Source organism: Vipera ursinii, assembly GCF_947247035.1.
Source record: "Vipera ursinii genome assembly, chromosome: 5".
Classification (NCBI taxonomy): domain Eukaryota; kingdom Metazoa; phylum Chordata; class Lepidosauria; order Squamata; family Viperidae; genus Vipera; species Vipera ursinii.
This window is the reverse complement of record NC_139518.1, coordinates 16,801,061-16,826,405: the sequence shown is the minus strand read 5'-3', so window position 1 is coordinate 16,826,405 and position 25,345 is coordinate 16,801,061. Positions and strand designations below refer to the sequence as shown.

At 39.2% G+C, this 25,345-nt stretch overlaps 1 protein-coding gene across 2 annotated transcripts in view; it reads left to right on the top strand.

Annotated features, from left to right (window-relative positions):
* SEC62 (SEC62 homolog, preprotein translocation factor) overlaps window positions 1–18,400 on the top strand; it is a 29,062-nt gene extending 10,662 nt beyond the window's left edge. For both annotated transcript variants that reach the window (XM_083363347.1, XM_083363348.1), the window contains 7 exons: window positions 1,721–1,829; window positions 4,954–5,059; window positions 6,304–6,514; window positions 7,979–8,071; window positions 11,651–11,711; window positions 13,257–13,376; window positions 16,427–18,400. In XM_083363347.1, coding sequence (XP_083219473.1) covers window positions 1,721–1,829; window positions 4,954–5,059; window positions 6,304–6,514; window positions 7,979–8,071; window positions 11,651–11,711; window positions 13,257–13,376; window positions 16,427–16,929 — 1,203 coding nt within the window. In that variant the 3' untranslated portion in view covers window positions 16,930–18,400. The remainder of the gene's footprint in view (window positions 1–1,720; window positions 1,830–4,953; window positions 5,060–6,303; window positions 6,515–7,978; window positions 8,072–11,650; window positions 11,712–13,256; window positions 13,377–16,426) is intronic.
* Window positions 18,401–25,345: the final 6,945 nt, after the last annotated feature.

Below are 25,345 nucleotides of genomic sequence, written 5' to 3'. Positions count from 1 at the left end.
TGTGAAAGTGTAAGTGATTAAATTTGTGTACATTTTTTTCCTTAATGTTTCACTATATTTTGCTTCATCCCTCTGTTGTCTTGCTGTTGTAGAAATTTAGATTACAAGATATTTGAGTCAAAGCTTATTTTTAATATTTTTAAATAAGTGCATTTACGTATATACTGCTCTTTAAATAATAATTACAAAATATATCAGTCATCTGGTTTCAGTAGAAGTAATCGATGAAGTGTTTATAAGCAAAAAGGTGTTTTTTCAGTATTCAGTATTCTTCAGCTGTATTCTTATTTTTATGTAAAACAAATTTAACAGCTTTGTGGTAACAATATTTAGTCATCAGATTCCCCTTTAGACTGTTCAGATCTTTAGATATTTACAGTAGAATTGGAAATTTCTTCTGGAATAAAGTTGGGTCAGTAAATTATTTATTAATCTCCCAAATCCTCCATAACACTTGCTGAAGTAATCTCTCTTGCATCGTTTGCTTTGAATTAAGTAACGGGGAGAGGAAATTCTTTAATTTTTAATTCAGTGACTGCTTATATATTCAAACTGAATTTTGAAAAATTATTAATTTGACTTGTTAAATATGGTGCATGGGATTTGTGTCCTTATAAAATAGTATTATATGGTATTATAAGGACTGCTATCAGCTTACCAAGAGAGAAAAGAAGTATCAATCACCAATAAGCTTGTTCTACATGATTTGTCTTTAAAGATAAACATTGTTTAACAGGATTTCTGTGCATCTGTATCATTGCCATACAACTAAGCAAGATTCATTTACATGTTTTTACCATTCAGCTACTTGCTATTTTACTGCCCTTTCACTGGAAAATTTGAATAATGGGGAAAATTAATGCTACTATTTTAGAATGTGGTGTTTTAACCATAACTGTTAGGAAAAGTGTTCAGTTTCCAGTTTGCTTTTTTACTTATTTGCATATATTTATTTGATATTTATAGATTGCACTGAAGTGATTTATCAGTCAAAAGCAGAATAAATTAAAATATAAATAAAACAATAATATAAAAGTCACTTTATAAGGGAGAGTGGCAGCATAAAAGTTGAAGAGGAAAAATGCAAATAAAGAAGACATAACTAAATTTAAATCTGTGGCACTCAGGGCTTTTTTTGTCATAGAACGCTCAGAACGGAGTTCCGGCACCTTTTTTGGATGGAACCTTGTAGGGTAGGCAATGCAGGTTGTATGACGTGTGAGTTCCAGCACCTTTTTCTTTTACAAAAAAAGCACTGGTGGCACTTGAAACATACAAAATAGCTGGTGACACATTGAAGCACTTGAAAACCTTCCACCTAAAGATCAAAAACGGGCAGTTGAGTCCAGGTTGATATATTATTCCACAGTGCGAATTTCACTATTAAGTTTATAATGGAAAAAGCCTGGTTCTGTGATTGATCCCTTTAGGGAAGAAACGAACTATGGATTTGCCAGAACAGGGAAAAGATTTAAGACTGTATCTTGATACATTGAATCGGAGAATGCATTTAGGCTTCAGAGGCAGTTGAAAGCCTAAAATAATGGCTTGTAAGTTGATTGACAAACTCGAAGCCTTTGCTTTCTCAATCAATCTTGCCCAGTATTTATAAACAATTATTTTTCATAGATAGATGAAGTCTGTGAAAACTAGTAAGAAATGTCATAAATTCTGAATTCAAATGAAGATACTACATTGTATTTTCTTTATTTCTTTATAGGAAGTGGGAGAACCATTCAAAGAAGAGAAGGCTGTTGCTAAATACCTTCGCTTCAACTGTCCAACCAAGTCTACTAACATGATGGGACACAGAGTTGATTATTTCATTGGTAAGTTGATACATTGCATGTATCTAAATAATGAAGCTATTTCATCATCAGAAGTTGTACTATTTAAGGGATTTTGTAATTAAATATTAGAAGCAGCTGTATGAGGGAAAAATCCCCAGTGAACACAGGAACTTGTTAAAATGTGCTGGATGTTTCAAAAAAGTAATGTATGGACTATGCATTAAAGAGTAACAGTTTGATAGGCATTTTCTTCCATTCCAATTCCACAAATCACTTCGTATAATTCTAATGTAAAACTTTCATCTATGTATACCTCGCATACCTTTCTCTGTTTCTAGCCTAATATTTGCATTGTTAGTTAAAATGTGTTCAATAAAAATTATATTTAAAATAAAAGCTTGACCAACGGCCATTTAATCCAACGTTCTGTCAAGCACCAAGGAAATAAAAAATCCAGGCAGTTCAAATGCATATAAAGATTTATTGTAAGCTTAAGCTCTCTACAAGAATCTGAACTACTAATGGTCAAGGAAAATTACTGTGAGTTAAGAACAGAAGGAATTCAAGGTAGGCTGGACTTAGATCTCTTGTGGGCATGAAGGTATTCATGACTGATGATGCATTTGACCCCTCCCTAACCCTAACCTTCCGGTTCAGCCTGGCCATCTCTGTTCTTTATCAGACATTGTTACATTCAAGAGATTTGGTTCTGAAAGAAGTGGTTAAGGGGGGGGGGAAGCCAGGGTAATTAGCAGCTAGAAGGACTGGAGAATGGTTCTTAAAGGATGTGCCACAAATGGAATTGACAGTGACTGTTGTGAGGGAAGAAGACACTGCTAGGAAGATTGGAGTCAAGACAGGTTAGGGGGATTTGATGCACTGAGACATTGGTGATGAAAATGAAGGAAAAGAAGAACAGCTATATAAGAGGCAGAAAGTATGCTGTGCTAAGACATAGACAAAAGATAAAGACACTCCAAGATCACTGCAGATGGGGACCGTAGTCAAGAAATTAAAAGACGTTTGCTCCTCGGGAGGAAAGCCATGACAAATCTAGACAGCACACTAAAAAGCAGAGACATCACCCTGTCAACAAAAGTGTGTATAGTCAAGGCTATGGTCTTTCCAGTTGCAATGTATGGCTATGAAGGTTGGACCATAAGAAAGGCTGAGCGCCAAAGAATTGAGGCCTTTGAACTATGGTGCTGGAGAAGACTCCTGCGAGTTCCTTGGACTGCAAGGCAATCAAACTGGTCAGTCCTAGAGGAGATCAACCCTGACTGCTCTTTAGAAGGCAAGATCCTGAAGTTGAAACTCAAATACTTTGGCCACCTAATGAGAAGGAAGGATTCACTGGAGAAGAGCCTAATGCTGGGAAAGGTTGAGGGCAAGAGAAGAAGGGGATGACAGAGAATGAGGTGGCTGGATGGAGTCACTGAAGCAGTAGGCGTGAGCTTCAATGGACTCCAGAAGATGGTAGAGGACAGGAAGGCCTGGAGGAACGTTGTCCATAGGGTCGCAATGGGTCGGACACGTCTTCGCAGCTAACAACAACAAAGGGGAAATGGAAGTCATTGGGGAAACGGAAGGTAGATGCACTGCTATGTGTGCCATACTGCAAACTGCTGAGGGCAGTGTGGGAGACACTCCTGTTCACAAAGCCAGAAGCAGCAGTTTAAATCAGATTAATTGGTTACCAAAACAAAGGGGAGAGATAAGAAGCCCCTGCTGCTCAAAAGAAAGCTGCTTTGCACTCACTGCATTTCACAGATGGAGGAAAAAGACAGAAGAATATAAATCTTGATTTTACTATAAATAGGGCTTGCATTTGGTACAGAGCACTTATCTATACCTAGAATTCTTTTATATCAGCTTCACTACCTTTTGCTACATATATACAATGCATATATTTAATATAGATTTGTGGTTTTAAATGCCCTCTGGATCTACTTGTTTTTGTAGCAGCCCTTGCCCTGCTGTTCATACCCAGGTTTGGTTTTGTCCAAAATTTGAACCACCAAATGGTTATTTCAGAACTTTTAGAACCATTCATAATTTGATGCTATCACCATAGGTGAATAACAATAAATTTCAACTTCGGCATGGCAAAAAACTTGATAATGGAATGACTTCAAATTGTTTGGACTTCGAATATAACAACCTCCATCCATGTATCATTTTGTTTGTCTGTAATTCCTAAAAGGTGTTTAATAGGAAAAAGGCAAATACAACAAATCTGTTCCATTTCATAGACATTCTGCTTTAACCGACATCTTTCCACCACCACCACTTTAAGTAAAAGAAATATTTCTTTTATTCCCTCATTTTTTTTACCTGGTTCTTTTCTGATATTGTGGGATGTGGGAATAAAACTTTGGCACATATTTTTCACACCAGCCATGATTTTATATATTTTGGATATCTCTCACTTTTAGTTCAAGACAAGAGGTGGCAAATACTAGTTATTCTTCAAAGTGGAACTGCTTTAATTCCCTAATTGTTTTGTACAATGTTTTAAAAACACTCCTGAAATACCACAGTCTTTCTTACAATTACTCAGATTTTAATTTTTTAAAAAGAGAGAAAGCTTGACATCTAACATCTCGCATGCTTTCTTAACATATTCCAGAATATCTGTTCATTTTTAGATTAAAGCTTAGAATAGGTAATAAATGGAATGGGAACAGGAAATGGCTGCCACAGAGGAGACATAATGTGCCAAAATGTTGTCTTCTCCATTTCTTCCACTAGAATTGTTTTCAGTTGACAATTGAGTAGAATTGTAAAGTTATAACATTTAAATTCTGGGAGTTAGCACAGAACTCTTCGCAACTCCAGATTTATAAAAATGCATCCCAGATTTCATGGGTGGCTTGTTTGGGTTGAAACCAGTACCACTGAAAGATTTTTATTCAAATCTTTATTTTGCACAAGTAATTTAATAAAAACAATCCAGATTATTTTATGAGTTAAGTTTGGGCTCAGTCGAAACCGCTCCTATTTGGGTGCTTATCTTAATAGGGTTGCTAATATAGCAGTTTCTAGGCAAAAGCCCCTCAATGCTCGCCCAACTGGGATCAAAGGACATTAAACTTCAACCACATTTCCATGCTCGGCACTCTTTTGAAAGTTGTATATCTTTTCTTTACCCTACCCCAATTAGCTTCCAAAGCTGTGGACTGCCTTTTGGATTCTAAGTGGGCAAAAGCCAAGAAAGGAGAAGAAGCTCTGTTTACAACTCGAGAGTCAGTAGTGGATTATTGTAACAGGTAGGAGAGATCCTGTTATCTAAAAGTCATCATAAACGTTGTGAATATTGCTAAATGCATATTTATAAATACATTGAGAACCAGTTAGTGTAGTGGTTAAGGCATAAGGCTAGAAATCAGGAAATTATGAGTTCTAGTCCCACCTTAAGACTCAAAAGTCAGCTAGGTGACCTTGGGCCAGTCATTCCCTCAGCTCTAGAAAGATGGCAATGGTAAATCTCTTCCCTTGCAAAGAAAACTGCCGGGCAGTGTCCAAGCAGTTGCTGAGAATTGGACAACATTGAGTGAAATTAAATACATGTTGATGATAGCACCCAAAAGATCCTTAGGCAAAGTACATGTCCTGGTTTTTGCTGGATAAGATGAGATGGGTGATTTCCATCGCTTTCTTTTTTGCCTGCAGCTCCCGTTCTTCCTTTTCAGGATCCCCTTGACCCTCCAGGGCAGCTTTGGGGAATGCTTCAAAGAGAAAAGTTGGGTTTATAAACTTTTGCTCCTTCAACAGCACCTTTGGGCAGGCATGTTGGAATTTAATCCAGAGTGTGTTAAAAAAAGACTAACTGAAATTTGTTTTTAATTATACTATGCTTAGTTAAGCTAGGGGAAAAATTACGGCAGTAGAAATGACACACTTGGTAGTCTTTTGTTAGTAATTGCACCGCAAAGGCAAGTTTTCAGAGATTATATGAGTTGAAGAAAAGTTGTTCAGTAATCCATGTCTGAAATCTTTAATGTTTTGTAGAAGTGAAATAAACTGTTCATAAATGACAATGTTGAAGAAACTTTTTTTTAATCACACATTGTATGAGGAATTCCTTTGCTCTTGGGTTAGGTTAGTTAGGTTGTCAAAATAGGACCATTATAAAATGAGTCTGTTTTTTAATGTTGATGACCCTATACATGTATTTAATAATAGACATACATATTCCTTGTAAAATAATAACCAGTTGGAAATGTATATATTGTTCATATATGACTATAGAAAATACATACATTTTTCTTAATCATATTTCCAAGAAGATTTATAAAACAGTGCCAATATGGAGTCAAGCTCAAATTCTGTTCCAAATAGATTTAATTTTTTTAATGGTATGTGTGTTTTGCTACATTCTAGAGAATCCACCAAGAGAAATAGTAAATCATCCATTTGCTTGATCGAAGTTGTATTTCAAAAGCTACAATACCATTTATTTCCTGGTACGTTATCTTCTCAAATAAAATGCAAATTTATTTTTCTTTTAAAGACTTCTAAAGAAACAGTTTTTTCACCGAGCACTAAAAGTGATGAAAATGAAACCCGACAAGGACACAAAGAAAGAAAAGGAAAAAGAGAAAGGAAAGACTGAGAGTGGAAAGGAAGATGAGAAGAAGAGCAAGAAGGATAGTGGAAAAGAAGAAAAGGCTAAAAAAGAAAAAGAGAAAAGGAAGGATGGTGAAAAAGAAGAGGGCAAGAAGGTGAGCGTAGTTCCCCACATTTAGCTGAGAGCGAGCTTACTATAAGAAATCTTATTTAGTTAAGATGGAACTCTAATTTTAAAATACGTGAAAAATTAAATCAGGGCTCCACATGCATCTGTGCACTTAGATTTCCTAACCTGGTTTTCGTTTCCCTACTGTATAAAGTTCACAGAACTTGTGTGTGCCTGCCATTCCTTTTCAAGTTCATGTAGTGATATATATTTTTGGAAGCACTATTTAGAGCTTTAAATATTTGCAGCCTCATGGCAAATGTGATCCTGAAAACAAATTACCAACTTATAGGGATGTGCAAAATTTTATTTTATGGAATTTTCTGACCTCTCATTAGACCATTTCTGATTATACCTGGGATGACCTATTTTAGGAACGTTTCGATGGGCCATCCTGAGGTGGTTATGTTCTGTGATGGTACATTTCAAACATACTTGTTAACCGGTCTAACTGAAAAAAGGGTGTAGTGTAATGAGACATCAACTGTCCTACCTGTGTATTAACAGCAGAGGCTTGTATTAGCTGAACTTTCCTAAGTTTCATTAAAGGATTATCTACACAGGCAACATAATTGTTTTAGTCTTGACACAACCTGTTTGTTACAGTATTTATAAGACACTTATATCACTGATAACGTATCTTCAAAAATGATAATAAATTCCAAGAAATCTGGTTGACCCAGGTTCTCCATCTCTGCTTTAACTATTGCTAGATCAAGTGCTAGTTATCCCCCCTTTTTGGGGGTGGATGGTGATACCATATTTTGGAGAGAGTTCACAGTAGATATATGCAGTAGATATATGCAAAAATCAGTTTGAAAGAGCCATGTTCTCAGTCTCAAACAAAATTACAGCATGACCTTTGAACAAAACTTGGCAATTTTGAATAATAATTTTTCAAGCATTTCAGTCTTAGAAAACATCAATTTTGAATATCTGAAGCGTGATATAAAGCATGAATGCTGAGCTGTTTCAAATTTTGCTCCAGTGAGTATAGTCAGTTTGCTGTTTCAAAAGAGTGCAGTTTGTTTTTTGGTTTTAAAAAAGATATTCAGGTAGTAAGAGCTCACCATACTATGTAACTTGATGTTCTAAGGGGAAAAAAAGAGACTCAGTGAGTAGAACAATCAGTGGATATCTTACTTACTGAGCAATCAGTAAGATTGCATAGTAAATATCTAATATTTATTTTTAACTAAGATTAAATTCCCTGATCTGTATGGAGGAAATGAAGTGGGAAATTATGAATTTAAAGGCATCTATTTTAAAGATATCATAGCAGAAAAATTGAATCTTATCTTTCTCCTGAATTTAGTTGTTTCAGACAAAAATAATTAGCAGCAGAGAGATGAAAGGAGGCTTATTATCTCTCTAAAATAATTTGAATACTTACTAGAGATACACTTATGAACTCTATTTCATTCTTCATGTTCCCATTATATACTGTTAGGATGAGACCCCTGGTACACCTAAGAAGAAAGAGACAAAGAGAAAATTTAAACTTGAGCCTCATGAGGATCAAGTCTTTCTGGATGGAAATGAGGTATGTTATCTCTTCTGAAACTGTAACGCTTGTCACAGCAGGTGGTGGCACTTAATTAATTTTAGCTGATCTCAAAAAACCAATATACTGTTAGATGTGGTTAGAATCTGCATGAGAAAACTTCAGGAAATTCCAAGGTTGTAATCTAGAAAAAAGTGTCACCCTAAGAGATAGGGAGAAACCATGAGGGCAAACCATTGTTGCTTAGAAAACATTGATTCACCTCTATTGCCTTTAGAAGCTAACCTTCCATCAGTTGAGACTTAATTGAGGCTGGTGTTCAAAATCTGTACACAATTTGGTGAATTCTCTAATATAATTGCATTCTTCTTGATGTGCTAGTATCAGATTAATAAGAAACAGATGAAGGCATGATTCTGTGTGAATAAATAAATTCTTTATTCATGCCAAGAGTCTTACATTAGCCTATGAATTAGCCTATGAAGAGCTGAACAATAAACAGTACTGTATAAAAAGATAATAATAATATAAAAGCAATAGGCAATTATTTGCTGCAGCTGTTGAGCTAGATTACCAATGTTGCTGTTGATCCCTTATCTGTTGCAAGACCCTACATATTACTGCATAAGATGTTCTAGCAAGACCGCTTGTCCATAAATATAAAGGTGAATTTTCTGTCAGTTAAAAAAAACACATATCTTGGATACAGATCAATGGATATAATTCAAGAGTTGTATTTTAAGGAATAGTCAGATTCTTAAAATTATATTACATCTGCCATAGGTTTAGCATATCCATTAGACAAGTTTTAAAGCCAAATGTTTTTAACAACAAAATTGAATATGTACACTAATAGCCTGTCCTGTGCTTCCCAGAATGCCTATAAGCATCTCATTTTTAAAAAACCCCTTCTTCATATTATTTTTTTCAGTAAATATTTATTAATAATCCTAATCTTGTACCATGTGCATAGCTGAAATAATCATGCATTCTTCTCAACTTTGTTTATTTGTTTTTTTTATTAAAGAGTTTTACAAAAACAAAATTTTACAATATATCCCCAAATTTTTTGTTTATTTGTTAAATATAATTTGCTGCCCAGCTCACCAGGGGGCACCTCTGGGTGGCTTACAACAATAAAAGGGGAAAATGTAAACATAACAATAGCAAAGGATAAAAACAATAAAAATATACAATAAAAGTACAGTATTATGAAATTAAAAAGAATTAAATTATGACTGATTTTTCATCTTTCGTATATATATCCCAATGTTTTAACACACAACCCTTGGGATGTGTACTTAATCATACATGTAAAGTGATGGATATAGATTGTTTTATGTGTTATGTTTATTTTATTGAGTCTTTATAATATGCATATTTTATTGCACAGTTGTGCAATTGCCAAGCGTCTCTCTTAGTTCCAAATAAATAAAACCTGTGCCATGTGAAAAATTGCATATATTTCCAGGGGTAACACAAACCAAATGAAATGGGTGTATATTAAGGATCCGTTAACAGTAATATTTCTGTCTGGCAGCAGTTGGTACTGTAATCATTGATAACATAGTCTTTGGTAGATAATAGTGTATTGGAACGATACACTGATATTCCCGATTGTCATCTAATCCTCCTAAATCTACTTTTATATTTATAAAGTAAAGCTTACAGTTAGGAAGTTGCTACAGTTCAGCTTTTGCGAAATTCCTCTTTGCTTAAAGAATTTTCTCGCCAGCTTGAATTGCATTCATTAAGAAAACCGTATTTAGTCAATGCAGTGTTTCAGTGCGTGCTGAAAGCACACATAGCACCCGTCCCAGAATTGCAGAGGAGAGCTATGGAATTCCTTTTACATGTTTTGCAGAATACTGGATCTGTAATACTGACAAGTTATCAGATTTTCTTCATCCAGGGTATACTCATTGTTGCATGTGTTTTTCCCCTGTTTCTTGCTCAGTGCGGTTTTTGTAATGTTGCCATAAATGTCAGGAATTGTTGCTGTCTAGTTTTAACTTGGCTTTCAATAAACTTGAGGAAATTGGCCCAGAGAAAGAAGCTTTCCAATTTGCCTTCTTAGAATTGGTATTCAGATGTTTAACATCTCTGAATCTGCTATGGTTGTTAATATTTTATTTTATTTATTTTATTTTAATTCCATTTATATCCCGCCCTTCTCCGAAGACTCAGGGTGGCTTACAAGCTTAGCAGTAGCCTTCATTCTATGTAAATGCCTGCTTGTTAGGGCTTTCGCCCCCCCCCCCCCCAAGCGGCATTATTACAAAGTCAGCTTATTGCCCCCAACAATCTGGGTCCTCATTTTACCTACCTGGGAAGGATGGAAGGCTGAGTCAACCTTGAGCCTGGGGGATGCGAACCTGCACTAATTGCAGGCCGCTGGTGTTACTGAAGGAGGCATTAGCCCACTGCTCCACCAAGGCTCATGAATTTACATTCTTCATGAATAAATTTGATACCAATCTAACATAGGTTGTTTTAGATTTGATTCATTTTTCTTTGCCTTGAATCTATTTCTACTCAGTTGGCTAACTCTTCCAGTCCCGTGAAAGGAGAAAAGTTCCTTTTTTGGTATGGCAACCCTAATTTTTACAGATTTTTATCTTTCCCGTTTTTAATTAGTTGTTTCCCCTTTGTTGCCTTCATAAGTGCTCCAAGATAAACTGGAATCTCTTAATTATGTTTTGCACATGGCCAAGCAGTACAGTGCACATTATCAATGTATGTAATGGCATTTACAAGGCTGGCTTTTTAAATTTATGGATCATTTCCCATAAATTCACTCTTAGTTAATGTTTTCACTGAGCTACCAAAGATATCATTAATAATGTCTCTTTCCTGAGAAATCAGGATCAGTGTAAATCCTCTTATACTGTATATGAAACTGAAGGAGGAGATTTGCTTGTTTGTATAACTTAGATTTGATTAGTTTGAATTTTATCCTGTTGGAACAGAATCCCCATCAGCTCCCTACAGCCTGGTTAGATTTATGTAATCCACATAATTCATATACTGTATGTTGTATGACACTGAAATGATATTTTGCTATGGAAAACAGAGCACTGACTAGATTGAAATTTGGTCTTGTCCAGAATAATTTTTCTTGTGTCTTTCTGTGCCATACTCGAAATTATCAAAATTAATGCTAGAAAATGACATACAGCAGACATGTCAAACACAAGGCCCGGGGGCCAGATCCGGCCCGCGAAGTGGTTTCATGTGGCCCGCGAAGCCATCCTGGAAACAGTGAGGGAACGGCCCCCACTGCCTTGACCCTGGCCCAGAGACCCTCCTTCTGCCAGAGACCCCCAGATCTGTCCCACTCCTGCCCAGGCCCCCATAGGCACCCTTGATGCGAACGATGTAGAGCTGGCCACGCCCACCCAGCAGGCCATATGCACTCTAGCCACACCCACCCAGTAGGCCACGCCCACCCTGGCCATACCCACCCGGCCCCTTGAGGGCAACCGCAATGCTGATGCGGCCCTCAATGAAATTGAGTTTGACACCCCTGACATACAGTATCCAGTTAGCTTTCTCATAAGCTATTTTCTTTACCTTTCTGGATCTGCTTTAATATTTGCATAACTATTCTCCTTTCAGGTATATGTATGGATCTATGACCCAGTTCATTTTAAAACATTTGCAATGGGCCTCATACTTGGTGAGTCAGAAGGAGCATTAATGAGTGAAATATCCAAACTTATAAACAAGCTGTCTGTTTCTTAACACATCTGTGTCTTTCCCAAGGGCCATTTTTAAAAAAGTGTTTACTTGTTTCATCAAAACTATGTTGTACCACCTGCTTCAGAATCCCAGATCTAGTAAAGAAAGAGAAGGGGGGGGGGAAAAACCTACACAAGTTGATGGTAAACTTTTTAAGAGCCTCAATTAAATACTAGAATATGAAATATTGTTTTGAATATGTTAAAGGTATAGTAGAGCTAAAAATTTCTGCCCCAGTTTTGTGATTGTTACTTTATTCCAAATGTATAACATTTGCAAAAGAGAATTCAAGTGTGATGACAACTAAACTAGAACTATCTATAGCACGGGTGTCAAACTCAGTCGCGTCACGTGACGTATCTTGATCTTTTTTTGCCTTTACAGAGCTGGGGTGGGCGTGGCCTACATGTGGTGCATCCAGTCCACGGGCCGCCATTTTGACACCTGATCTATAGGCAGCAAGGTTTTTTTTAATAAATCAAATTATTCAGATGTGAGGAATTCTGTTAAGTAGTTTGGCTGCCTAGTTACCCAAATAATAATTAACATATGCATGTAACACTGCTATTTTAAGAAAAATTTACCACAGCACTTTTGCCAATCCACTTTTCAGAATTGCTTAATGTTAAAGACACGGATGAGAATTGTTCCATTTCAAGTTTTACACCTAGAGTCTGAAATTATAAGGTTGATATTGAAATGGATATGGACAACAGAAACCTTGTCTCCCTAGAAATTTTCAAAGACATTCCCTATTCATAGAAAGGCGAGATGATTGTATGAATGCCACCCACAATATACTTACGGAATATGGTTTCCAATGCTTCTAAATGATGTTAATGTTATTAATATGAATGAATTTATGCATAGGCAAGTATGGAGCCAGATCATTTTTGTCTTTGCCACAGAATGTTTTCAGAATTTCCTGGGGGTGTAATGGGTATATGCTTGGGAGGGGAAAAAAAGTGATTGTTTCATTTATTGCATGAAGAAAGTTACCCAAAATGTCTCTGGCAAAATAATCAGTCAATTTAATTAAAGGGATAATTAAGACCTATTGGTGAGTACCTCTTTAAATAATCAGAATTGTTTAAAGGCCTCCTTAAACAATCAGGATCAGACCTGCTCTATTTAAATGTTAGAAACTTAAGCTGCCATCACAGTGAAGTTCTCACACATAGATTCTAAAAGCCCATAACTAGAAATATTGTGGGCCAGGATTCCTCCACAGGGATTGGCGAAAGAATAGCACGTTCCTGAACATCATTGATAGATTTAATCAATGAGACTGGAAGCTAAATATTCAAAACCAAATTTAAATTGCTCAGTCATTCTCGTGTATGTGTGTGTGTGTGTGTGTGTGTATGTGTGTGTACATACAAACACATATACATATACACATACATACGCACACACACATATATACACACACTCACAAACACACACACACATATATATATATATCTATTTATCTTTTTGACAGTGACTGCTGTTATAGCTGCAACTCTGTTCCCACTTTGGCCTGCGGAGATGCGTGTAGGCGTTTATTATCTCAGCGTAGGTGCAGGCTGTTTTGTGGCAAGCATTCTTCTTCTGGCAGTGGGTAAGTGTTGGTTTGTTTCTCTGTTTCTCTTTCTATGGCCCCATCTTTGCATCTTTTCAGCCTCTTGAAAGTTCCGGATGTGCATATTTCTTAGATGGCCACGGTATGTCAGCATTGAGCTGGCTGCAAATGAGCTTCTTTTGAGCTATGAGGTAATTTGGATATACCAGTTGCTTTTTCTGTCTCATGGGATAAACTAAGTGCACCAGTCCCAAGAGAGAAGTCTTGCCTTCTTGATTGCTTTTGCAACCATGTCTTGTTTTAGGAGCTGTGCATGAAATTCTTCTATTAGCTTTGCTGCTGTCCTAGGGGGGAAAAAACAAAAAACAAAACCCTTTTCCTCTCTTATTGTCAATTAGCTGCATTTAGATCACAGAAAAAGTGGCCTGGTCTGGCGTGGCTGAGAGGCTAGATTGTGGCTAGCAAATCCATTTACAGTATTTATAGCCATAAACCTGAAGTATCTCTCTATTTCAGCCACGTCTGGGGATGAGGTTGGGGGTAACGATACAGCTCTGTAGCAATTATCTGCTTCATTTTGGTACTTGTATTTATTTGAGCTCAATACAATTGTCTGTGGATCAATTTAAACGGAATCGATACTTGAGATTAAAGAAAAGCTAGATGTAAACAAACTCAAAAACATGTGAAAGTAAGGGGGAAAAGCAGTAAGGGGGACAGTTTAATTTGGGGTTTTTTTGGTTTTAAGGCATTGCAGTATGCAGATTTAGAAAAGTAGACCTTAAATGTAGCAAAATAGTCAAAAGTCAGTAAACGTGGTGCTTCTCTGAGATTTATTTATTTATTTATTTATTTATTTATTTATTATTTAAACTTGTATACCGCCCTATTCCCGTAGGACTCAGGGCGGTTTACAGGGAAAAATTAAAAATACATACATACAAAGTTAAAATCAATTAAAACTAAAATTAAATTAAGTCCCTGAATTTAAACTAAAACCCCATTAATAAATAATTAAAACCCCTCAGTCTGGGCCAGACAGCTCAAAAAGCCAAGTTTTCAAATCCCTGCGAAATGAGCGAAGGTCGGGGGCAGTCCTAAGCTCCGTGGGAAGATGGTTCCAAAGGGCCGGCGCGCCCACAGAGAACGCCCTTCCCCTGGGGATAACCCGCCGGCATTCATTCTAATTACTTATGCATTAGTAATTGCAGACAAAATGAATCGTTTTGATTTATAACCCTTTACAAACTACCGAACTGTACCTTTCTGTGCTTTTTAACAATAATTTTAACAAAATGTTCAGAATGTCCATTGAAAGTACGTAGAATATGGCTTGTGTCTGTAACTCCTTCCCTCTAAAGGTAAAAGGTAAAGGTTCCCCCGCACATGCGTGCTAGTCGTTTCCGACTCTAGGGGCCGGTGCTCATCTCCGTTTCATAGCCAAAGAGCCAGCGCTTGTCCGAGGACGTCTCCGTGGTCATGTGGCCGGCATGACTAGCACGGAACGCTGTTACCTTCCCACCGTAGTGGTCCCTATTTTTCTACTTGCATTTTTACGTGCTTTCGAACTGCTAGGTGGGCAGAAGCTGGGACGAGTAACAGGCGCTCACTCTGCTACGCGGCACTCGGGATTCGACCCGCCAAACTGCCGGCCTTCCGATCGACAAGTTCAGCGTCCTAACCCACTGCCATATCTAATTTGATTTTGCGAGTATTGCAAAAATTACATCATTAACTATACAGAAAAACTGTTTCTGTCCCTAGGTTTACTATGGGTTCTTAAGCCATATTCTGCTTATTTGGGAATTAGGAAAAGGCAGGAAGAAGCTCAAGCAAAGAGTATTCAGTTCAGACTTATAAAATGATGGGTCCAAATATTTACCTTCATGCTGAACTGCTTTTGTCGACCCTCTGTACTAAAATCCTCTAGAATAGCCTCTCTGCCCCAGAGGTGAGATTTAAGCTCAAGTTAAGACCACAATAGGGATAAAAAAATAATAATCATTAAATGCTGCAGTTGTTAAGTGAGGCAGTATATGAGTGCAACTTGCAGCCTTCGCTGCCAGCATCCCCATTGACTTTGCTTCCCCATAACACACATAATTTTTCCTCTTTTTTTGTTCTTTTAGTCATTCACATTTCACATTTAATATGATCATGGACCAAATCAGTACATTACAGAATTAAGCAGTGATAGGATGTTGACCCCTATTTTATAGGGTGGCTAAAAATCCTGGTTTTAAAATGTCTTTTGAAAATAATCTTATCACTTTATTTCCATTTTATGTACAATTATGGCTTTTCAAACAACAATGTCTCAGTCTAGCACATATTTGAATATTTATCAAATAGAAATACCCCTTTTCACTCACAATAAATTTTAGGCTATATGAGAAACATATATAGGACAATGGTGAATAGTAAAAATATACATGGTAAGATTTGGACAAATTCTCTTCCTTGAAAGTCTATACATTTTCAGGCACTTGGAATCAACCTTTCTGTAGTTGCGAAGCGAAATTTTCTCTGTGCAGAAAGAATATTATCACTGTTTGGTATTATTTAATGCAAAGAAATAGGGACTTGAAAGCTGAAAAACTGAGCCATAGTGGCGCAGTGGTTAGAATGCAGTATTGCAGGCTAACTCTGCTCACAACCAAGAGTTCGATCTTGCCTGGCTCAAGGTTGACTCAGCCTTCCAGCCTTCTGAGATCAGTAAAATGAGGACGTAGATTGTTGGGGGGCAATATGCTGACATTGTGTAAACCGCTGAGAGAGTGCTGTCAAGCACTATGGAGCAGTATATAAATCTTAAGTACTATTGCTGTTGAAAAACTCTTATTCCAAATTCAAGAATGAAAACAATGGGGGGGAGGGAGGCTGATGAGATGCTTTATAGATGACATAATTCAAGCACGTCAGTTTAATATTGTGTATTTTGTAGACCACTTTGCCACGTTTATAGAGGGAAGAAACAGAAAAATAGATTAAACAATAACATTAAAACAATTTTGCTTCTGTTTAGTGTGTACTGCTATAAATGTAGCTGTGTTCTAAAAGCAACTTATTTGGGCCTTTCCTTCTTGCAGCCCGTTGCATCCTCTTCCTTCTCATCTGGCTGATAACTGGAGGAAGACATCACTTCTGGTTCCTACCCAACCTGACTGCTGACGTAGGCTTCATTGACTCCTTCCGGCCCCTGTACACACACGAATACAAAGGACCAAAGGCTGACTCAAAGAAAGAGGAGCAACCAGAACCCAAAAAGCAGACAAAATCTGACAGTGAAGAGAAATCTGATAGTGAGAAAAAGGAAGAAGAGCACGTCAAAGCTGATAATGCCCAGGGACGCTTGGGATCAGAAGGCTCTGGAGGAGAGCGGAATTCGGATACGGACAGTGACAGGCGGGAAGATGACCGGTCGCAGCACAGTAGCGGCAATGGGAATGATTTTGAAATGATCACAAAAGAGGAGCTTGACCAGCAGACTGATGAAGGGGATTGTGAAGAAGAAGAAGAAGAAGAAGATGAAGAAGAAGTAGAAGATGAAGAGGAGGAACAAGAAAGTAGACCTTTACACGAACAGTCATAATTCAGCTATCATTTGGGACTGAATCTTGTGCAGAAACAATTGGATTTTCTACGTTGGCTGGTGCACTGGTCTGACAGCGTTTTCTCCTCATTTGCGAAAGTATACAGCTTAGCCAAACATCTTTATAAAATAGTTCATAATTTGATTTGCAAACTCAAGGAAACTATAACTTGCTACCAGTTTTAAATAATGTATGCTTATAAAAAGATTCACAAGTTTTAGCAACTTGTCAATTGGCAGACATTTTGTCTTGAGGAGTCATCAAACATATAGAGGAATGTAGCTCTCTTATTAGTTTGATAGATTGCATGTTTTCAGTAAGTAACCATTTCTGCAATAGTAATTTAATGCAGTAATTTTGAATGACAAACTATTCTCAGCCTCGGATTGGTACTTACAACAGATTTTTTTCAGTTCATTCTACTCTTAACTACTATTAATCTTCATAAAGCTGTAAGACTTTAGTTAGAATGTTTTCATTTAAGAAGATAACTTTTTTTTCTTAAGATCAACAAATTATTACTGTTGACTTGGCTGTAGATTTTAAGACTCTCTTTAATTGTGTGCAACCAACTTAGGAAATCCAGTCTGTTCTGTCCATTTGGTTTGGAACACATCATCTCCAGCAGGTTAAAAAGAACACACAAAAAAGCAGCATAATTTAGAGATTATAGCTGTTGATTTGACCTGCCCCATCATAGTACGAGAAATGTATTCTGTACATAACATACAAATAAAGCAAACCCCTATTTTACCTGTTAGTTATTATTTGGAAGTTTTATCCAGTTTTCAATTTGTATAATTAAAAGCCATTTCAGAATGTATGTATGTTAAGACAATTTCAAGAATTGGTGAGAGTGGCAGCCCACTGCAGCTCCTGTGCCAACATTCCATGTATTCAAGTTTAACTAAACGGATTCTAATTTCTCAAAAGCAGACAGTGCAGCTCGGTGTAATGCCTTAATGTCCATGTTTTCTTTCTGTCTTGAAACAACAGAGTACTGTATTTGATGAGTTGACACTGCCATGAAAGAGTGTTCACCATAAGAATAGGGTTTTAAGGGAGGTTTTTTCCAAAAAAAAATCTTATACAAAAGATAACCAAGACCAAATAATTTCTTGAAATCTTGAAGGAGCTTGATTAATCTCTCTCTCTCTCTCTCTCGCACATATTTTATTTGACTGACTTGGGAGACCATTGTGTGTTTAGTTCTATAAACATTTTTAAAGTTAAGGCTTTATACCATTCCTCTGAATCACTGAATTTCAGCCTGAAACTGAAATTATGAATACAGATTCAGTACTTTCCTATCAAACTGTCAGGCAATAATGTTAGTTATTTGCTTGCCTTTACAGTGGTTGACTTAACAGATCTTTTTTCCCCATCAACAGTGTTCAGACTGAAGATGTTAATTTTTCTGATTGTGCAAATATATACATTTTGTGTGTGCATTGATAAAAACCATTCACAAATGTGGTCTGATTTGCTTATTACCTCTTTTTCATCCAACATTTGGGAAAAGAAATATTTTTCATAATTCTTGCTAAACTTGGTATCATTTTTATGATACCTGTGAATCCTGGTTACTTGTCCTAGCCCCATTTATAGATTTTCCATTTGAAAACCCCAACTCTGCCCTACACTACTATTTAAAAACACCTTTATATAAAATTTTCTGTCACTATACATATGCTAAGTTTAGGCAGGAGAAATACACACCAATGACGACTGCTGCCAACTATAGTTATTTACATAATTGTCTTTCTTGTGACTTACTTAAACAGCAAATAGTGTACATATAAAGAAAGCAGATGGAAGAACTTGTAAAACTGGTTTACATTCTGTGTTTAACAAGACCTTTGAGTATTTGCTGCAGAGGAGATGTCAAGCAACTCATGCCTTTATCTTCAATCAGAACTTTTTCTGCTTGGAAATACAGATTGTTCTTTAACAAGTCTCTACATTGTACAAGTAATCTTCAACTTGCGGGTATTGGCCATCTGAAGTTATGACCTACAACTTACAACTCGGATTCAAAGTTCCAATGATTGTTATCCCCCCACCGCTAGTCACATCACTGCACTTCTGGCAATTGGCAACACGGCTGTATTTATAGCCATTTGCAGTGCCCCACAGTCACATGACAGCATTTTATGATAGTTTTGCAGAAAACCAGCTCTTCGTTTTCAGCAGAACTGCTCCACAGCGAACAATGGGTTTGCTTAACAGCCAACATGTTCACACTTACGACTTGATGCAAGAACCTAAAATTTGTTCGGCCACATGACCAACCCATTGTATGACCATTATTACAACCTGGAAGATTACCTGTAATTCTCAAGGCCTACCTGTATTGTTCTTATCACTCTTGCCAAACTTTTGCAGTTCGGCACATACAAATATTTTGGATGCTTTATGTTAAATCATGAACAGAAAGTACACTGAGAGTTGTGACAAATTTGTAGCCTGAAGCACAGTCCCACAACACACATCCAGACAAATTGCTCCCAGGAATGTTCCCTTGTGAACATCAAATGTTTTAGCCAAAGGTACAGTTGCCTATAGTTGAGTGATAAAACAAGTCAAATTCTACTAGAAGTAAAAAACAATGCATGTCACAACAGCGGCAAACCTTTGACAACTTGTTTTTTATTTTCTTAGATATAGTTGAAGGGCATTTATTCACATGAGCATGGCAGTTATACCTGTTTACTCAGTCCAGCCTGAATAGTTGACATGGGCTCTTCAGCTGTTGGCTGCAAAGCCTCTAGCTCCTGCTGTGGGTTTAGTGTAGCATACTGAGTCTAAACAACTTCAATTCCATTGAATTCCTTGTCTTAACAAATTTTGTTATTTTTCTTTTGCTCCGTTGACCCAACATACAGTATAAATGTAACATCTGACTGCTCTTCTCCAAAGTATTCTCCAAGAGGAAGGATGCAATTGTCTTGTGATGGCTAAAACTTTCCCAATTTGTACTTCAAATGCTTAGAGCAGGAATACGTACTGCATAGCATAAACCACATTCATGCATACACATGTAGAATTGTGATATCTTTCTGTTCATCGAGAGCCCTGTTTCTCAACCTCAACAACTTTAAGATGGGAGGACTTCAACTCCCAGAATTCCCGAGCCACGTTGGGTTTATTAAATGAGCACATATGCTCGTTTTTGGCAGTGGCTGCCATCTTCAAAGAGGCATCATCTTCCCATTGCCTGTCACAGAGTGAGGGTGGCTCTTAGTAAGCTACTTATAATTATTTTACTCCAAGCTCAAATAAGGTAACTGCCGCAACTTGAGCATGACTTCATCTGTGTAGTTTACTTCACATTCTTCCAATGGAAATATACTGGTCAGTTCTAAGTGTAACGCAATCTCTGTCTCTGTACACCTTCGATTGCACAATTAAAGTTGCACAATTAAAGTGTCAACTCAGAACATTTCTTAGCTTTGAGAAATGGCACCTGGAATGGATTTGCAATTTATTTTGAGTGGATTTCAAAGGAACCTTAGTTGAGGAATTGTCAGTTGAAGATACGGTTGGATATTCTGAGCAGAAAAACAAGCAACCCCCCCCTCCAGTGTTTATTTAATTTATTTTATTGGTATAGTTGCCTAAAGCAATAGCAATCACCCTTGGACTTATATACCGCTTCACAGTGTTTTACAGCCCTTTCTAAGCGGTTTACAGAGTCAGCATATTGTCCCCAACAAGTCCACATTTTACCGACCTCGGAAGGATGGAAGGCTGAGTCAACCTTGAGCCAATCAGGATCAAACTGCCAAACTGCTGGCAGTCGTCCGCAATACTGCTTTCTAACCATTACACCACCACGGTTCTATCTCACATATGTGACCCTGGGCGGCTCACAACAATTCATAACCGCAGCAAGCACAACAAAACATATAAATGAAAACAGCACACATACAACCATACTAAGACCACAATTAAAAGCTCAACTTAATTATTTCTTGGTTTACAAGGCATTGTTAATGAAGATTATAATCCAGAATACATTAGTTCCATTTATAGGTAGTCTTCCACTTATGACCAGTCACTTAGCAACCATTCTTAGTTACAATGGACCTCTGAAAAACTACTTATAACCTGGTTTTGAGGTTCCGATGATGCCTCCACCAGCAGTCACGTGACTGCATTTTCAATGCTTGGCCACCAGCTTGCTTTTATGGCCATTTATACCCTGCAGTCATGTGACCGCAATTTACTACAGTTTTTGCCAGAAACCGGTGTTTGCTTCCACTTTCCAGCAAAAGCTCGTTTAATGACTGCAGTGTTCACTTAATAACCATGGCAAAAAGCGGCCAGAAAAAACAGCTCTGGTGATATGCTGATTTGCTTTACAACCGTCACAACGTACTACTGTAATTGCTAGGCTCAGTCACAGTTATAAGTTGAGGACTATTTGTTCCAAGTGTAGATTAGAGGAGGGAATCACCTGGGTTGTTCATTTCCATTTCTCTTCTCTTGGTTTCATATATGTCAGAATCCATTTATATCACATTTCATAATTGTATAGGTAGAACAACGTGCTATTACTGGGGATTCTGCCATCTCTCCGAGGGGGGGGGGGAGAGGATGGTTACTAAAGCGATTTTCAAACAACAGGGGATGTTTTAACGGGGGAAGGGAGGGGGACAGACAGATATGGTTTGTGTCTTCATTTACAACTGAAAAAGGGAAGCAATAACCATAAAACCAAGGAGAGTTCCCTTTCCCATGGAAGAACCTGACACCTAGCAACTGACGACAGCCTGACCAAATGGATGAGGGGAGGGGCTGGAATGGGAATGGTTTATATAGGATTGAAATGTAACTTTTCTCAGATTCCGTCTTGTATTCCCACAATCGATTCCTTCCTAGTAAACATTTTCCTTTTGGACTAAACTTGCATCCAAGAGTTCTTATTTCCTAAGATGTGGATTGAGGTGGGTCCTGACAGTAGACGGAATCTGCTTTAAGAGTCAACCTGGAAGGGAAAACCTTACCGGGGGACTTTGCAACAAATACAAATGTCTGGCGACGAAGCAAGAGAGGAGGGAAGCCCCATGGAGGGGGAGTCTTCCCCCCAAATGGAATCCCAGAGACAATGGGAAACTGAAGCAGCATATTCCCCCGGGGAAGAAGCGGTGGAGCAGTACGACCGAAAACCCCGGTGGTCGATGGGCGTTGGAAGGAAAAGTGAGTGGGAAAAGGCTTCGGGAGAAAAGGCCCTGAGGCGTAGTAACCACCAACCGGAATGGAGGCAAGAGATGGAGAGTTCCCTGCACGCCAGCGAGGAGGAGCGGATCCTGGAAAAGGCCATTGACCTGATGAAAGCAACCCTGAGTTCACTGAGGGAGGAGAGAGCTGAAAATCGCAACCGAGGCAGCGCCTGGGGACGCAACTGGAAAGGTAACGGAGGGGATCCAACACCTGAAACCCCGGGGCCATTCAATGGAACAGGAATTGCTGCCTCAGCAGTACCCACCCACCCCCCCAGAACCACAGATGGGGACCAGGATGAGGAGCGATACCGGCCACGGCGCAGACAACGCTCCAGCCAAAGACTCCCGCCCCTGGAAGTCAAATTCAAGGGGGAGCCATCACGACTGGGATTTTTCCTAACCCAAGTCCTCAGCTACATGGAAGAGTATGGACGGGACATCCCCAGTGACAAAACACGCATCCGAATTGTGCAATCTGCCCTGGACGGGATGGCTGCAGACTGGGTGGTGAACTTGCATGACTCCAACGCCCCAGAACTCAACGACTTCAACCGATTCATGTCATCTTTGAGGCGACGGTTCGAGGATCCTTTGGCTGACCGTAAGGCCCGGGAGAGAATCAAAACGGTGAGGCAGGGCAGGCGAGCAGTGGCTGATTATACCCAAGAATTCCGAGCCATTGCCAGCAAGCTGAACTGGCCAGAAGACATCCTCCTTAGCCATTTCAAAGACGGTCTGAACTACGACCTGTATGATGCTTGCCTGCCTCGAGGAGACCCACCCCACCTCGACGACTGGTACATCCTGGCGGAGGAAGTGGAAATAGACCTACTGAAGAGACACCGCAGAGGAAAACCATGGGGCCGCCTGCCACCCGAGCAAACACGCGAGGGGGAAAAACCACCAGCCACAGCCAAAAAATCAACAAGTTGTTTCAACTGCGGGAGAGAGGGCCACCGTGCTGCAGAATGTCGTTCAAAAGCCCCCCCCCCCGAAAACCAGAGGCATCATCCTCCAAGAAGCCGGGGAAGCCCCAAGGCAACACAAAAGAATCTTCCATGAAGGGGACAGAGGCTGTAGAGTCCACAATTCCTGCCAGGAACTGGGACTGGACTCCGGCCTGCACCGCAGGGACGGTGGACAACTCGGAAGACAGCTCAGAGGGAGAACCATTGGTAAGTGGACCCCTTCCACCCATACTTAAGACAGTGACTATATTAGCTTCCCCTATGCCTGAAGCAGCCAAAATAAAAGCTCTGATAGACTCTGGGTGCATCCGCTGCCTTATCAGCCCAACGCTGGTGGAGAGATTGAGCATCCCAGTGAGGAGGCTAAAACATCCAATCTCTTTTAGTCAATTAGATGGGACAATAGCAGGGGGAGGACCAGCCACCCTAGCCACTTTACCAATCCACCTATCACTCGGGCCCCATGAGGAGGACATAACGTTTATAGTGGCCCCAGGCATGGAATGCCCAATGATCCTAGGACTGGAATGGCTGAAGAAATGGAACCCCGGGATAAACTGGAGGACAGCAGAACTCAACTTCCCAAAGGGGGGGCAGAAGAACGTAGACTCCAAAAGCACCCCCCCAACCCAGAGGGAGGAGACAGCAGCAGTGGGGAAAGAGAAGGGATTACCAGAGATACCAGAGGAATACAGGGACCTGGCTGAGGTTTTCAGTGAGGAAAGAGCAGATGAGCTTCCCCCCCACCGCCCCACAGACTGCACCATAGAATTCAAACCTGGGGCAAAACTCCCAAAACCCAGGATGTATGCCATGAGCCCAAGGGAAATGGCAGAAATGGAGAGATTCATAAAGAAAAACTTAGAAAGAGGATTTATTGAGCCTGCCAAACCCAAAGTGGCCGCCCCGGTTCTGTTCAGGGAGAAGAAGGATGGATCCTTTCGTTTGGTTGTGGACTATAGAAATTTGAACACAATTAGTGAATGTAATCTGTACCCCCTTCCCCTAATGAAGGATATGTTATCCCACCTATCGAAAGGAAAGATTTTTACCAAACTAGACCTGAGGGAAGCATACTACCGAATTAGGATTAAGGAAGGAGACGAATGGAAGACTGCATTCAACTGCCCAATGGGGTGCTATCAATTCAAAGTATTGCCATTCGGACTGCAAGGGGCCCCTGCAGTCTTTATGCAATTAATTAATGACGTGCTGAGAGAGCACCTATATAAGGGGGTCCTGGTTTACCTCGATGACATCCTTATCTTCACAGAAACCAAAGAGGAACATATCAAACTAGTCAGAGCAGTCCTGAAGAAGTTGCGAGCTGCCCACTTATATGCTAAATTATCGAAGTGTGAATTCCATCAGGAAAAAATCGACTACCTGGGATATTGCATATCTCCAGAGGGCATCGAAATGGACCCTGAGAAGGTCAGAGCAGTACTAGAGTGGGCACCCCCCCGCACACGGAAGCAATTGCAAAGTTTCCTGGGGTTTGCAAACTTCTACCGCCAATTCATCCCCGCATTTGGCCAAATAGCCATGCCCCTCACAAATTTGTTGAAAACGAAGGGGGGGTCACCCGTGAAACCCAGCCAGCCTCTGAAATGGTCAATGGAATGTCAAGCAGCATTTGAGAGGCTAAAGAGACTTTTTTCTGCTGAACCTGTCCTAAAACACCCAGATCCCGACAAACCTTTTGTAATACAGGCAGATGCGAGTGATGTAGCGGTAGGAGCCGTACTATTACAAGAAAATGATGGGGGGACATTGCAACCATGCGCATACACATCCAGAAAACTCACAGAAACAGAACAACGCTGGCCAATATGGGAAAAAGAGGCATTCTCGTTGAGGTGGGCATTACTAACATGGCGCCAATTTTTAGAAGGAAATAAAATACCTTTCCAGGTCTGGACAGACCACAAAAATTTGGAAGCACTAAAAACGCCCAGGAAGCTCACTCCTAAGCAAGCCCGCTGGTCCCAACATTTTCACCGATTCAATTTCACTCTCAAACACTTACCGGGGGGAAAGAACTTCCTTGCAGATGCATTATCCCGCATGCCCCAATATAACAGCACAAGAGTTACTGACTTTAAACCACTTGTACCGGAACAACAACTGGCAGCACCAGTCACCACCAGGGCACAAGAAAAAATGAAGCCGAAGGTAGATAGCCAAACTGGAATAGAATTCAGGAAATCTTTGGAAAG